The sequence below is a fragment of the Enhydra lutris genome, unplaced genomic scaffold, assembly GCF_002288905.1.
Source record: "Enhydra lutris kenyoni isolate GAN:26980312 unplaced genomic scaffold, ASM228890v2 scaffoldscaffold64, whole genome shotgun sequence".
NCBI lineage: Eukaryota > Metazoa > Chordata > Mammalia > Carnivora > Mustelidae > Enhydra > Enhydra lutris.
In genome coordinates, this window is record NW_019154148.1 from 8,400,171 (window position 1) to 8,416,367 (window position 16,197).

Genomic DNA, 16,197 nt, shown 5'->3' on the forward strand with positions numbered 1-16,197 from the left:
ATATGATGAGTTGACTCTGGGATGGTAAAAGGCAGAAAGCATGTTCTGGAACAGCTCCTGTGCAGGGCTGCTCTGTCCTGCTCCCAGTCACCCTCCCCAAGCCAGCGAGTCAGGCAGTGGCAGTGGGCTTGCTGAGTTCGAGAGCCTCTCACAGCCATAAATCATCTTTATCTTTTTTTTTTTTTTTAAGGTCAAAGCTCAAGATGGAAGACATCAAAGAAGTGAACAAGGCGCTGAAGGTACTGGATTATTAACCCTGTCGGCCTCAGAACCCCTGCCCCTGGCTTAGAGAGCTCACGCTACTGCCCTGGGTGCCCGGGTTCTCCGGAGTCAGGGGAGGGTGTGCCCCAGAGGCATCCAAAAATGCTGCTCAGAGCCATGGGACCTGGGGACAGGTGACACTGACGGCGGCGAGGCCCACCCGGGAGCCTTGGTGCTGATTCCAGCCTCTCGGCCCTAGTTGGGACAGTAGGCCTAGGTCACAGGTGCCCAAGTGAAGGGAGCGAAAAGTGGCCAGAGAAACCCAGGGATTTTTAAGCAGGGAGCATAAGACCTCTCCCTGCAGGTGAGGGGCCCGTTCGCGAGGATGCCCGCCACCCAGGGAGAGCGGGAACGTGTGGACCAGGTCACCCGGTGCGGGCGCCAGACTGGCCCGCTGGGGGTGCAGATGGGAGTGGGGGGGCAGTTCAGAGCGGAGGGACAGCCCACCTGCAACAGGCAAGTCCGCTCCGCTGGATCAGAGACCCTAGCGCCCCCCGGTCGGGGACGGTGGACTGTCCTAGCCACTTGCAGCAGCTGGACGGAAACTTGGCTGCACTCGCTCCCCCTGCCTTGTACCTGGAAAACTCCTTGAACAGAACTGCTGTGAGCAGCAGGTTTTCCATCCCTTCCCTGCCCAGATGTGTCAGACGGCGACAGCCAGCGGCACCACAGGGATGAGCTGTCGGGCTTTGCGCTGCAGCTCCTAAGGTCGCTCTGTCACCAGGAAGGCGATGGCCGCCAGATGCCAAGGAGCCAGAAAAGCTTATCAGGCCTTTGGCCCCTTTGAGCACCCCGTCTCTCCGGCGGAGTAAATGGCCCATCCTCTGTCCTTTAGAAAGCTCTCCAGAGCCTCAGGTCCCACTTCCCCACATTGTGTTGAGGGGTGGGGGCTTAGCATATGGACCAGGGCCTCCCCCCTCCCCCATCCGCGATCTGCAGCACCAGAGCTCCAGCCCCTCCAAAGACCCTGATGGTGGGCACTCAGAACATGGCTACGGGGCCATCAAGAGCTGAGCTGGAAAATGGAATTCTGTTGTGGTCTTTCCCCCTGCAGGGCCATACCTGGCTGAAGGACGATGAAGCCACGCACTGTAAGCAGTGTGAAAAGGAGTTCTCCATCTCCCGGAGGAAGGTACATGGGGCGGCCCTGCACCAGCTCCCACACGGCCTCCCCTTCCACCCTTTCCCGTGGGACTGGGGCCACTGCATGACCGTGGCACTCGCTGGTTTGCTGGCCCACACAGATGGCTTCCCAGCTCGTCCGTCCTTTCAAGGATGGGCAGATTTCTTTGGGAGTTGGGGCTGCTCACGTACAGAACATGAAGGTTCATTGTCAGGAACAGGACCAAAACCTGGTTAAATGAGGCAAAAACAATCCAGAGAGAACCTGTGGTTGATGGGTCTTGGGACAGGCATCCATGTGGCACCTAGAGCTCCCTGGCAACCTGGGCAGGGCCCGTGCCCCCAGGGCCTCGGCCTCTGCCTTCCAGTTCCAGAGCCGGAGGTCCTGAACCCGGCCTTTGGGGCATTGATGGACCAGCTGGGCAAGACAGGAGCAGGACACAGACACCTAGCAAAATTGGAAACCTGTACAGCCCACAAAGTACCCTACCCCGCACCGTGTGGCTGTGCATTCTCCCCTGTCCGCATCTCATCAGGCCTCTCTGGAAAAGAAGGAAAATTCCCCTATCCTGGCCTGTGCCTCACAGTAGGTCCAGAGGTGGAAACCGCCTCCTGAGGCGGCCTTTGAGATCAGGCGCGTGCCCAAGGCCTGCTGGAGGTTAGGGCCTCACAGTCCCCACACCTGAATGGCCTGGCCAGGGTCCTGCCTGTTGGCTACTGGCCGGTTGGCAGAAGCTACGTGGACGCTTGCCTCCACCTTGTCTCCTCCATGCCCAAGGCTTCTGCAGCGCCTGCACAAAACCAGCCTCGCCCAGCAGGAGGCACTGGCCACGGATACTTGAGTTTCCAGCAGGCGCAGGGATGACAGGGAGTGAAGCAGGGCTCTTCATGCAGCAGCTTGGGTAAGACACATTTTAGGGCCTTAACCGCACACCCTCCACCCACACTCTACATGGAGGAGCCAAAGTCTACAAGGACCCCTTCCCAATGGACCCCAGCTTCTTGGGAAGGATTCTAAGGGCGTTAGGCAAACAGAGGCACCTGGCCCACCCTGACTGCCCGTCTTGTGTCCTCCAGCACCACTGCCGCCACTGTGGTCACATCTTCTGCAACACGTGCTCCAGCAACGAGCTGGCCCTGCCTTCCTACCCCAGGCCGGTGCGCGTCTGCGACAGCTGCCACACCCTGCTCCTGCAGCGCTGCTCCTCCACCGGCTCCTGAGCGTTGGAGGGGTCCCCGGGAGCTGACGGGGACTGACAGGGGCTGGGCGAGTCTGCTGCCAGAGGGAATCACAGGAAGGACTCCACTCCTCGCAGGGTCTGCCAGGGAGGCACGCACCTTTCCAGAGCGTCTGGATCGAAACTCTTCCTTCTCCCTTGGCCGCATCACCAGCTTTGGCTCCCCCGTAACTTCAGGATTTTGCTACTGTCATTTTTCACTTTTCACACAGTTGAGCAGTTTTCCAGCAGTTGCACTAGTGTAGTGAGCACCCCGTGCCCCTCCTCCCCTGCCCACACTGTGCCTTCCCTGCTTCCAAGTCTGGCCATGTCACACCCTTGTGAGTGCATCTCAAGATCTGCAATAAAATCCTTTATTTTTCACTCTGGTGCAGAAAATGTCAGCCTCTGCAGGAGGCCTCAGACCCACCCCGTGTCCCCCGTGTCAGGACAGGCCATTACCTCCACCAGTAGGCACAGAGGAAGTGAGCTTACCCCCACTCGGCTCAGAAGGTGTTCCTTTAGCCACAGGAAGCTGACCCAGAGACGACAGAGCTTCGTCTAGCGCACTCCAGGTGGCGTCACCCGTGGGAAGCACCTGCCAGGCAGCCATTTTTCCAAGCAGTGCTGGGACAGGCACTGGTCAGCTGTGGAAACAGACTCCACGCATGCTCACCCCCACCTGACGGGTCCAGGTCTTGAATGTTCAGGTGAAGGAACCAAAACTAGTGCCATAGTGCTGTCCAGGCTAGTCTGTCCATCTGCAGAGCCTTGGTGAACTCCCCTTGCTCACTGCCCAGTGCCTCACCCGTTCATGGGCTTCGACCCACTGCCTGACTCAGGAAGGTTAGGTCCCAGGATCTGCAGGCCCAGCTCCAAAGCCATCTTCCTTCTGGGCTGGTTTTCCCATCGAAGCAGGAAGAACATGGCATTAAGAGCAGCTGCCAGGGGTGCCTGGGTGGGTCAGTGGGTTCAAGCCTCTGCCTGCAGCTCAGGTCATGATCTCAGGGTCCTGGGATCGAGCGCTGTATCAGGCTCTCTGCTCAGCGGGGAGCCCGCTTCCTCCTCTCTGCCTGCCTCACTGCATACTTGTGATCTCTGTCAAATAAAATTTTTAAAAAAACAGCTGCCAGAGGCCCCCTCTCCCCTTCCGTCACTTCCTCTAAGCAGCTTTTTAAATCTCATCCAGGACCCAGCTTTTCCAAAAATGCTTAACGTGCTGCTGCACTGCCCCCAGCTGGTCTAGCAGTAGAAGTCAGTACCTTGTTTTCACTGCACCCAATTTGGATTCCAGCTTGCTGGGGAGCCTTAGGCACGTCACTTCACCTCTGGGCCTTAGCGCTCATCTGCACACAGAAAAGCAAGCAGGAGACACCTGACTCCTAGACTGTTCAACTCAGTGGGATGTTCCCACCACAGCGCTCAGTGCTCTTCCCTGTATCATAACCAGTTTTCTTCTCCCCTCCCTTCCCCACCCACAAGCAACCGATGGCCAACAGGTATTACCCTCTGCCACGAGGAACCAAGTATTTATTTAGCTGCTTGAGACAGAACTCTTCTCCTCACACATCAGACATGCCCCTGGACTTTGGAACCCTCAGGCTGTGGTCTGACAACCTTCCTGAGTACGGAGGAACCACAGATGGCCTGGGGCAGTGCTGCTCGTGGACACGCACAGGGCCATTACCCAGGGACGGAGATCACCTGAGAACGCGAACTCCCAGCAGCATCTGGAGGTCCTGGTCCCGGCTAGCAAGCCCCCGGGGGGGTTCTGAGGCAGGTCCGTCCACAGAGTACGAGGTTCCAATGCACCAGAATGGCCCAAAGACTCACTCTGCAGAAGCCGCATGGTTCTGCTCTCACTCAGCCTTCCTCCCCACGCCTCTAGTTAAGTCCCTCCTCCTCTTCCATCTACAGGCCTTTTCTCAACACAGATACTAAAGAAACCGAAGGACAGGGAAGGAACCCTCCTGGGGCCTTCTCAAGTGCAACATGTGTCAATTCCACAGACCGTGAGCGATCCCACCAAAATCCCAGGGGCAGTTCTAGGTCGAGAACACAGCTGAAGACCAAATGCTCAGATGTGCCTCCCCCCAAAACGGTTGCTCTAAACCAGACCAGCTAGAGGACACATGACAAGTCTAACCCTCCCGTACCCCAGCCCCACTGCAGACCTTTCCCCTCCACCACACAGGAGAGCAGTGCCCCCATGCCCCCGTGCCGAGGCCATGGAGCAGGGCAGGGTCTGCAGGGCCCCTGTGGCACATGCTTGTGCAACGCTGCCTTGTGCAACGCTGCCATGTACAGACACGTAGAAATCTCACCCGAGATCAAAGGGGAGAATCTTGAGCACTGTCCGCGAAAAATGGATTCAGATCCTCAATTTGGCTTATTAAGCTTCAGTCTTTAGTGGAAGATCTACTGAAGGGTCTTTGGAGATGACACCTTTAAAAGGTGCTTAATGCCAGCTACTCAGAGGTCTACCAAAACAAATGGATTTCAATTACTCAATTAAACTAGTCCTTGCTCAGAAATGCAAGGTAGTCTACCTCAGACACCATAAGGAATGAATTCTGCCCAAAGTGGACCTGATCTTTAGCTACCAAAAATAGGACCAAAAGACTCCATTTGAAAGCCATTTATAAGCTAGCTCCTAGAACCCTCCCCCATGCCCCACGTAAGCAAAACTTCAGAGGCGCCACTGGAGTGGGAAGGTCACCTACCTAGTGAGTTCCCCCCCACCTTGCCTCTGGCACGGCCTTCTCAGCCATGCCCGCCACGGGCCTCTGGGGACATGCAGATCATGCAGAAGAATAGTGCCACCTCTCCCTGGGTTTTGTGCAAGCGCTTAGCAAGTCAAAAGGACTTTGGGTTAGGTCCTGTGCAGCCAGGCCAAACACGCAGCCCTTCCACAAGGGCCCCTAAAAGCTATGTTTACCTTCAGTCGCACCGGAGGGAAGAGGAGTCGGCCGACATCTACACAACAGCCTCGGCTGCCGAGCCTCTCTGCCACAGCCAGAGACGTGGGCCACTGTCACCTACGCCCCAGGCAGGAAGAGAGCACCAAGAAACAGTCCACATGACACTGAAGCACAGACAAGACAAAGTGCAGTTTTTAAAAGGAAGATTTATTTGACAAGTTTCACTTAGCGCAATACACCTAAAAGGAAATCACGATACAAGGAAAGGTTTAAATCAAGGCCTCAGAATTTCATACAAACACCAAGACCAAAATCCTAACGTATGGTGTTGCGTCTCAAAGTCCCCCATTAACTTAAAAAAAAAAAAAAAAAAAAAAAAAAAAGGCTTCAACTTACGTGCCTTAGAGGTTATTAAATGAAACTAGAATTAACAAACATGCCAAATGTGTTCACTTTTAATTGTAGACACAGCTCCTATATTGAGTTTTACAAAAAAAGCATGTCTTTCAACATGCATCCCAACAGTGTTCAATGTAATGTAGAAGAGCAACATTTAACATAATTCAACTGCTTTAACCTAAATACACTTGCTGCTTAAGTACATCCTACAATAGAACTAGAGAAAAGCTGAAAATTGTTTAACAGTTATAGTTTACTCAGTTGTTACATCCTAGATGAATGTCTGTGTTCAAAAATACTGAACCTCAAGTCTTTTAAAACAATCCTGATTTCCACTTAGAATAAGCATCAATCACAAGCTTGTATTGCAAAACTGTTAAACTTTGTTTCTTTTAAAAAAACGGTGACCAAGAGTCAGTGATCAGGATCAGTTACATTCCCCATCCACCACTCATACTGGACATGCTAGACATCCCTCCCATTCCGTTCACGCCCACAGATGCTCGGCTTCCGCTACTGTAGTAGCTGCTGTTCACTGCTCCTTGGCTGCCTGCAGAGAGAGCGATGCAACAAGTCAGCAGAATCATCAGACCATCAGCCAAATAAAATATAGCATCCCAAGAAAAAGTTTAAAAAGTATACGAGTACAAATGGCTGCTGTCCAAGTGGCGAGAAGCATGTTTGGGAAAGGGGACTCCCGACTCCAAACAAGTCTCAATTAACCCCTTTTCTCTGCAGTACCAACTTGCCAGACTCTTGTGCTACCATTTAATTGGATGCTTCAGGATCAACATAGAAAATTAAGTTTAAAGGAAAACTAGTGTTTTTCAAAAATTGCAAAATTACTTCATGTTGTTTTTAAAGCTAAGCAAGGCATTTTAAAAAAAATTTTACCATAAACATTCACAATGTGTCCATCGAATGGCATATATATGAATAGGGAGGACAGGGGCAGTCTCTTGCTTTTCCTACTGATGGTGGGCAGGGAGTGAGACGACAAAAGCTGGGACTAAAGGCAACTCACTGTGCCCAAAATGGCAGCCTCCATGGAGTTAAGTCAGAGCCATTGACTGCTATAGAAATAGTGTTATTACAACATATCAGTATTTGCTATTGGGAATTTAAATTATATTTTTTGAGAAAATATTTACCTATGCAATGTTTGATTGAAAATCACTGGAGTTTTCCTGTAAAACTTGGTCTGCAAAAGGATTTTGTAGGGTAAGACTATAATACCAAAATCACCATTCTTTAGACCAATTGAAAAAAAATAAAAATAAAAGCAATCCTAGGATAAAACTGACTAGTAAATACGGTCCTAAACCCAACCACCATTCTACTATTTAAAAGTCTCCCTCCATCTAAAATGGATTTAATGCTAATCAAAAGACAGAAAAAAAAAAAAATCAACAGTTTAATTTTTTAATAAATGGAGGCAGATGTTTGCTGGCTCGACATTATTCCAAGTTGCAATGACTAGTTTTAATACATAGAACACTTCCCCCTCCCAATGATTGGTGCTGAAAATTAAGCTATCAAGAACAAGTTACATTTGGATCAAAAGCAAACATGAACCCAGTTTTGCCAAAAAGGTGCCTGCATATTCCCCAAACTAAAGAAACCTGCCTAAAACTTATTTCAAGTACATAAAAAAACACACTTACCATATCCACTCATGCTGCTCTGGCCACCGTAGCCGCCTCCATAACCACCACTCAGCTGCTGACTGGCTGGGCCGCCGTAACTGGACTGGTTTGCTGTTAAGTTAAGAGAACATTAGGACCTTGTTCCATATGTAATGTGGTACCTGGTGGTACCGGGCTTGTTAATTCTAAATCTATGATTTTTCCAGTCTTGACCTCCTATCACTACAACCCTCTGCCTCCTTCTGCCTGTTGCCTATGACCAAACTACCTTTCTACCCATATGAACTAAACAAACATTTATAAACCAAAAGGCAAACAGTATGCACATCAGGACTAAATCCACGATTCTCTAAGTAGAGGCATTTTGAGAACACCTTAGGATACTGCTTAAATGGATTTAGTGGGGCTTTCCCCCCATAATTTGATAGGTCATACAAGGCTATCACTGAATACCTAATTATGCCCAATTAACCATGCCCAAAACTTTACTGACCTTGTGCTTTTAACTAAATATTCATTTTAAACTTCTACTTCATACTTAAGACAATTCAACTAGTTTCTGCAGTTCCCTCCCCCAAAACTACTTAAAACTAGTTATCTAAACAGTTTTAACTCAAAAGAATTTAAATAAGCCATACACAAAATTCAAATTGAAACCTCTTTGCTTAACTTAATTAAGCTAAACTCATTAAAATATAAATTAACTTAACTTACATAATCGACTTATATAGATATAAACGTTTTGGTTTTTAAAAAAACTAACGATATTTACACAAGCCCATGCCTCCCATCATTTGGCTACCATAAGCACCACCGCTTGCTCCTGCTGTAGAATTCAAGAAGAGTTCTACATATCTGTGCTCTGAAATGAGAGAAAAGGCATACAAGGTTAGCTTAAAAAAAAGACACTAAAGTGATATTTACACAAACCCATGCCTCCTAGCATTTGGCTACCGTAAGCACCACCGCTTGCTCCTGCTGTAGAATTCAAGAAGAGTTCTACATATCTGTGTTCTGAAATGAGAAAAAAAAAAAGTTTGAAAGTGTTTGTTGGTGAAAAAGAACATAAGCACTTTAAAGTTCTTAAACAATATGTGAATTTCAATACTTTTGGTTAAAAATAATTCTAGCTGCTTCTCAGCTAATTACACTGGTTTCAAAAACCAGCCTTCTGATTTATACATTCACCTCAATTGCTTTAAGTTTGCCAATTAAAGATATACTTCAAAGACCAGGTTATCACAAACCCCTTTTCACAATCAGACTAATTTCTAAAACCCACATGCTTTTTCAACACACACCAAAAAACTAATCCATTGTTGGAGAATGCATTTCTCATACATCCTTACTATTTATCACAAACCTTGGTCACTCAACCATCTGTTAGAGAGACCCCAATATACTTAAAACCACACTTACGCATATTTGCTTTGTCTTTTGACATCGCTGCCACAGCATCTTCATGAGTCGCAAACTCGACGTCTGCTTCACCAGTTACTCTGCCATCAGGACCAATTTCAATATGTACTCTCACAGGGTTGAGCGGTGAAAAAAACTAAACACAAGGTATTTCAGAGAACGAAGTCAAAGATCTACCATTACAAAAAAGCACCATTTATAACCTACTGTTTCACTTACTTAGATTAAGAACCACATTTTTACTGCTATCCTGAACCAGACAACTGGTAAGTTTATCCTACACTTACATTATAAATGTCGTTCTCAGTAGCTCTGTAAGGTAATCCCCTCATGTGTACACAATGTCCTGTTGTGCTCTGGAAAGTAGAGCCACCATCCCCATATCTGTGATCAGACATTCCTGAAAAACAGTAATTGAGGTCTAGATTGACGAGAGTGTAAGCATCCTTCAGTTGAGAAATTCAATTCTTACCTTACCTCTTCCAAATCTATCCGACCCAAATCCATAGCCATCATTATAGCCATTATAATCATCATAGCCTCCATAACCTGAAAGACAGTAAGTACAATCAACCAAATGAAAACAGTTACAGGAGAACAGATCTTATGATATCTGCATGTCCTCACGTACCTCCACCATAAGCACCACGCCTCATCCGTTCAAAGCCAGCTCCCCTGCCAATGCTGTTATACCCTCTGCCAGCTCCAGGTCTGTCATAGGGACCTGGCCGCTGCATGGCCATAAGTTTTCGTGGTGGATCATAGTGAGTTCTAACTTCAGCTCGACTGCTCTTAAAGATTTCGATATACCTAAAGCATTGTTCATGAGGGAAGGGGATGGGGAAGGGAGAGAGAACATTAGTCCATTTTATACAGGTATTTAGTTACACAAGAAAACAATGTAGTCATAGCCATGAAACTGACTAATATTTAAAGCCAGATTTCTTATATTTGCATAGGCAATGACCAGAAATTCACTCAATTGTAAGATTTAACGTAAAATTCATAAGAGTAAAACTCACTCCTCAGAGGCAGAGAGCCCAACCTTAGGGGTAGAGAGGAGTACTAGAAATAAATGTCTTAGGAGGGAAAGAATTCCACTCAACTTTCAACATTTCAGGTCTTAAATCCATTGGCAGTATGTATAGCAAGTGGGCTAAAAAGCCAGCCTCCACCAACAGTCTAGCCCACACTACACATTTCCTTTCGCCAATAATACCCCAGGCCTATGCTTTTAGTAGGAATCAGCATAGGTAAGCGCATGCTTCAATGAAAAATAGTCACAAGCAAAGAGAATAAAACCTTTTGTGACAATTTCTTGAAAGCTATGCTTATTAATACGTATGCAGAATATTTATACAGCAAGAAAAGTTTGTTGCATTTCAACTTTAAAAACAAGATCAGAAAGTATCACATTTTCTTATGGTAATATTAATTTACTGGGTGGGTGTTATTACAGCTAAAGCCAGGTTTGCATTAACATTTGTTTAAAGCCATAGTCTCTCAACTCTACTGTTTAGAATTAGGAATCTTGCAATATTGTCAGGGAGATCAAATTAACTGGGGACAATTTTAAAACCTAAACTTTCATCTCAATGCATTATGGGACTTTACACAGGAAATTTGAAAATTGTGGCAAAATATTAATTGGGACTAGAAAATAGATTTCTTCCTTCTAAGCAGAGAGAATATGGATTTAACTGTTTACCATAAGAAAAGTGACAAATCCAACCAACCATCCATCCCCACCTGTGCCCTATTCTTTCCTTGTGTTTCTTTAGAGCCTTTTCAGCTATTTCCTGTGAAGCAAACTGCACGAAGGCCTCCCCCGTACTCCTCCCCTGGAAGTCCACCGGCAATGTTATCCCATTTGGCACGATTTCCAACCCTTCAACCCAAGGACAAATAACCCCAGTAGGGGGGCAATATTAACATCACAAGCCCAGAAATGATTCTTCTTATAGCTTTAAATAAACCAGAATTTTAACTTTAGGCGAATGGTATGTTTTCAACAAGTACTCTTTACATATGCATTGTAGTAATATGAAGTTCCATTATTACAAAGTATAACTCAATTCTTAACACACCCCATGGCATAGTATGTAAAAACAAAAAAACAAAAAACAAAAACACTTGAAACACAGGATGCATTAAGAATTCAACAATTAACACTCTAATCTATGCAAAATAATGTTGAGAATTACACAAGAATTTAATAAAGTTTCAAGCAGCATTAAATACAACAGTTACTAAACTTAAAACACACCTTTTACCTCATTTTATATTTCAATGTTTTAAGTTAGTGGAACTTCAACTTTTAAAAAAAATTACACATTTAAACATTTTATATACAAATTGAAACATTGCTTTAAGTCATATAATTGACACACATACAATCTAAACTTTCCAACAAACAACTGATCTACACAGCACAATCATGCACTCTTATGCTCTAACAGTAGTTATGATTCACTTCTGGAAATTCCGTCTATGAAAAATCCTTTCCGTGGATACATTCCCAAGCTTACAAAAAGGGCTTAAAGCACTTTCCTAGAAGATATGAAATTATGTTCATATTTAACGTTGACAGATAGCATTCAATTCTCACCAATTTAGACAAAAACAATCAGAACAGACTTGATTTCAAAAATTCTGGCAAAATATTAGGACTTGATACATATCTAAGATTTTATTACATACTACACTGAACCATGAAAGGATTTGTTCTTAATTCCACTTTATCACATTAATATAGTTACTTAAAATAAGTTTTAACATTCTGCTAAACATGCAATTTTATCAGCTCTTCAGCATAAAAACATTCAAATACTTTAGGCCCAGAATAATTTCAAAACACTTTATGTATTTCAGATACTTAGACTATATTCAAACTACTCCTACATTAGACTGACTTTTAGTAAGTTCATATAATTCCCTGTCTAAACCAATCCTAAAAGTTTCTTTTTTTCTCCCACAAAGAGAATTAGACCATTAGAGACATTTCTGGGCCCACGACCCAATGTGTCTTAAGACACAGGCACTTGCCAGAAGTAACAACCTGATACTAATCTAACGTTAAGGGATCTTACCTTTAACTTGAAGTACCTTGCTGAACAGCATTGTGAGGAAAAGTAGTTAAGCTGTTGAGGACAATCCTCAAAGATCTACTCTGAACTACAAACACTAAATACAAGCAAAGTTAGCATTTTGGAAGTACTTAATTTCCACCTTTAAGATGGGCTTAAATTATTTGAAGGTCTCCAGGAAGAAGAAAACATTTAATTCATCTGCATATACTCATACCTGTTTAAGTATCTAAGCTAATGGACTTTAAGGTCTATTAAGTCACATGTTGCCAGAAGCTAGCCAGAACTCACTGCTCAGCATCAAACACAACTACATACCTGAGAAGAACTGAACAATTTCTTCCTTGCTACATCCAAAGGGGAGTCCTCTAAGCCGTACAAAGCCATCATTGGCCGTGTCGGGACTATTTGGACCAGTATGCTTCAACACCCAATCCATTTCAACGTTGTTTGACTTGAATACTGAAAAAGGTGCTTAGAATTAGTCAATTTTGGAAAGTGAGAGAACAAAGTTCAGACTTCCTGGGTCTTTAGATAATCTAGGAAGAGTTGCCATAAACTCCCTTAGCTGACCATTTCCATGCGGTCAAATACCTAAAATTCAGAAGGGGTAAGATAGAGCTCTATGTGTTTAATATTTTATTTACTGTTACTAGGGCAACATAAATCAAACCTTCAACATATCTGTGTCCCATAGTTTCTCTGTCTTTTTTCAGGGCCAATTTGACTTCATCTTCTGATTCAAGTTCAACAAAAGCCTCGCCACTCGGTCTGCCTTCTCTGGTGTAGATGAAACGAATACCTTGAGCCCCATTTTGAATTTTGCAGTCTGGAAAGAAAACAACCGTTAATACAGAATTTAAAACTAAAAAACCACCTCTGGGTGATACAGATGAAACGCCTGTTCACTCCCCTGCTACAAAGCAAGCTACCACAAAGCCTAGATTGACCGTAGTACCAACTCCCAGGGCCGTCCAGTACTTTAACACTTATCTTCCCCCAATTGTTCTTATTCCCTGGACACCTTCCCATTGTATTGATTTTCTTCACGCAATTTCTTATCAAAGTTATCTCCAAGTCCCCTCCATTAAACATCCGAGTCTGGACTTTCATTTTATGCCATTTTCTGAGTCTGGTTCCAAGTTTTGGTCTGGGGCACTTCATGGTTTTACCTTACTAGCAGCAACATACAATCTCTCCTGCGAATCCAAATTGCAGGGCCAATACTCACCTAAAAGGGGATCAATGTTAGCAAGCTAAAATGCTCCAAGCTGCACAGCTGAAGCCAAACCCAGTCTTGCTCACTGCAAGGTGGCTTCCAGTGTACCTGGTTCTGGTTTTACAGGTCGTTTTCTGTTACCAACGCTAAATTCAGATAGTAAATCAATCCTACAAGTGTCCTTCCAAAACCTGTAAATTTCTTCCAAATATAGCTATATCACTCTAAACTCACACTAACAATGCGGACGAGGACATTTTGGTAAAAATTATTCAGGAAACCTGCACACTGGAAAAAAGCTACGTAGACAAGTGAACTTCCCTGGGCTGCAGTGTCCTCTACTGTGAGCCAGATCAAGAACCAGTAGAGCAAGAACTCTTCACAACTACCCTATCTGGATCAGGAAAATTTTTTGCAATTAGTGACATTTCAACTTTCTGAAGTCGAAAGCCCCGCTTCGGGTACATACCGAAATTGGAAAGTTGTTGTACTTTAAGGATTCGCAAAAGGTTATTAGCATTGTCTGCCCAGTTAGCTGGACAATTTTCCCAAGATGGAGAAAAATCCCATTTATCCTTCAAAAAAGACAGCCGTAGGAAGACCGGTGCTTACGGGCAGGCAAAGAGAACAAAAAATCCGCCGGAGAGGCCGCACTCCCCCCACCCCCTAGAGGGCTCGGAGGGCGGGCGGGGCTTTCGCAATTTCCATTGCGTAACAGCGGCAGGCCAGGCGCGAGCCACACAGCGGGAACGTCTGCCGCCCGCGCCCCACTAGGGGGCGCCCCAGGCCCGGCCCGCCCGCCCCCCGGCCCTACCGTCCGCCCGCCGGCCAGCCCCGGCGGCGAACTCCCGCCTCCGCTTCAAACTCACCGGAGAAAAAACGCTGCACTTCGTCTGCCGAGCAAGACCAGGGCAAGCCCCGGACCTTCACCACGAATCCCTCTCCGCCTTCGGTGCCCAACATCATCGTCTCCTAGTGCGTCCTGGCGTCCACACAAACTGCAAGGCGGGAGACGAGCGTCAGACCGGGAAAAGGGGCAAAATAGACTGCCCCCCCCCGCCCTCAAGGCGCCCGCCCACCCGCGGGGCCCGACGGAGACCCGAGCCCGTGCGGACGCCCGAACCCCGGCGATACCAACACTCAACACCCCTCCGGCCAGCAGCCGGGCCCCCGAAACCACTCTGGACACCAGGGGCCGCTGCCCCAAGCCGAGGGCCCCCTGGCCTAGCGCCAGCGTGGAGGCAAGGAAATGGCGGCGGCCGCTTCCGCTCCGCCTCCTCCGACATCTCACACAATAGAGTCGACGCGGCCTGCAGGCCTCGGCGGCCCCGCCGCTACTCAGCCAGCTCTTCCTGGATCCAAGCGGCAGCCCGCACCTTGCCAGGGCCCCCCAGGCTCTATAGAGCTCTTGGGGCAGGCGATCCTCGCAAAAATGGCACCCTCGGGGGGCCCTGGGCGGCAAACACAGAGCGACAAACACTTACCTGAACACACGACTTCGGCGTGGCTGAGAAGAAATGGCCAGCAAGCGCCTGCGCAACCTAAATAAGGCCCTTTGAACAAGCTCTGCGCACGCGCAGCTAGGTGCCCGCACCGCCCCCTTGAGTCACACAGAGCTGAGACGCATGCGTAATTTCAGGAGCCGGGCCCCTACAGCCGGCGCACTATTTTGCACATGCGTTTTGGGCTCATTCCCCCTCCCACCTCCATAAACCCGCTGGGCCTTTTTGCGCCTGCGCCAAGCCGCGATTATTGAACTTGGAGCCTCCGCGGTTTAGGATTTAGTTTCATGCGCATGCGTCTTCTTTCAAACCGTTCTGTCGCCTTACCCGCCAGAGTGGGGGAGGGGAATGGCGGCAATCAATTCCCCATGGCGGCCGTATGTAAGGCAGTCCCGAGCTCTGGGTTGTGGTGAGGGGGCCGTGTTCCTGCGCCTACCTTAGCCCATTACCCGCGCTCTGGGCGGACCTGAAGAGACAGCCGCTCCCGGCCCTGGCGCTGCCTGTACCCCATTTCTCCGCAGAGCCAGCCCCTGACCACTTGGGCCTCTCCTGGGGGGCTGCAACACCAGGAGCAGGTCCGAGCTGCGTATGCCTCCACTCCCCTTACCTGCCACCGTCGGGCCTGGAGCCCGGACCCGCGCGGGGTCCCCGTGCCTCAGTCCTGTACCCCGCTTTTGCCCTAACGAACTCACACCCCGCGACTCCCGCTGCGGCGCCCCGGGGTAGGCGGGCCCTGAACGCTGCGGGGCGCTCGCACGAGAAGGGGTGGCCGGATGCCGCGTCCCGCTGCGCCTCGTGAGCGCCAGACTCCGCTCGCCGCAGCGGGTTCCCGCTCAATTCTTCCGAGTCGAACTAGGTACCGCCCGGTCCGTTTCCCGGGCGGAGACACTAGGAGGATGACCCCGGGTCTCCTCGGGTGCGCATGTGGCACAAGGTGAGTGAGTTTCGCGAGTCCCACCAGCACTGTCAAATAAATAAATAATCTTTTTTTTAAATCCTTAAAAAAATGTAATTCTATGATTATCATGGAAAGGCTAGATCAGAGAAAAAGGCAAGATCATTTCTAAGGATAAATTTGCAGATGTAAATTACTCAACAAAAAGGAGCTAAGTCTTTTTGAAGGCCACTAACAAAGGTTACAGCACTCGACAACCCTCTCTGTGGTGTGTGAGGGTTCCATATCCCTTCTTTTACTGGTACTAAATTTTCCTTTCCACTAATCTTTGCTAATGTGATAAGCCACATCTCTAATTGGCATCTGCTTGAGTCCTAGCGAGGTAGAATAAATGTTATACATTTATAGCCAACTCCCTGGTATATAGACTGTCAGTTTGACTTTTTTTTTTTTTTTAAGATTATTTATTTATTTGACAGAGATCACAACTAGGCAGAGAGGCAGGCGGGG

The 16,197-nt window shown here is 47.5% G+C and overlaps 2 protein-coding genes across 8 annotated transcripts in view; one reads left to right on the forward strand and one right to left on the reverse strand.

The window, feature by feature from the left end:
* The window catches only part of LOC111158861 (RUN and FYVE domain containing 1), a 61,345-nt gene extending 58,356 nt beyond the window's left edge, over window positions 1-2,989 (forward strand). For both annotated transcript variants that reach the window (XM_022521161.1, XM_022521160.1), the window contains 3 exons: window positions 191-239; window positions 1,316-1,393; window positions 2,461-2,989. In XM_022521161.1, coding sequence (XP_022376869.1) covers window positions 191-239; window positions 1,316-1,393; window positions 2,461-2,604 — 271 coding nt within the window. In that variant the 3' untranslated portion in view covers window positions 2,605-2,989. The remainder of the gene's footprint in view (window positions 1-190; window positions 240-1,315; window positions 1,394-2,460) is intronic.
* Window positions 2,990-5,707: 2,718 nt separating this feature from the next.
* Window positions 5,708-14,837, reverse strand: LOC111158855 (heterogeneous nuclear ribonucleoprotein H1). Of its 6 annotated transcripts, none has more exons than XM_022521145.1 (14): window positions 14,775-14,837; window positions 14,160-14,288; window positions 12,745-12,900; window positions 12,390-12,533; window positions 10,735-10,873; window positions 9,617-9,795; window positions 9,463-9,534; window positions 9,273-9,406; window positions 8,986-9,121; window positions 8,521-8,580; window positions 8,339-8,428; window positions 7,585-7,677; window positions 7,072-7,121; window positions 5,710-6,470 (listed from the first exon to the last, which is right to left on the reverse strand). In XM_022521145.1, the coding sequence occupies exons 2-13, from the start codon at window positions 14,254-14,256 to the stop codon at window positions 7,072-7,074; spliced, it is 1,350 nt and encodes a 449-aa protein (XP_022376853.1). In that variant the 5' UTR covers window positions 14,257-14,288; window positions 14,775-14,837; the 3' UTR covers window positions 5,710-6,470. The 6 variants fall into 6 exon arrangements, with proteins under 6 accessions (XP_022376851.1, XP_022376850.1, XP_022376852.1 ...); XM_022521147.1 differs by having other exon boundaries at window positions 5,955-6,470; window positions 8,369-8,428; XM_022521143.1 differs by lacking the exon at window positions 7,072-7,121 and having other exon boundaries at window positions 5,708-6,470; window positions 8,369-8,428.
* Window positions 14,838-16,197: the final 1,360 nt, after the last annotated feature.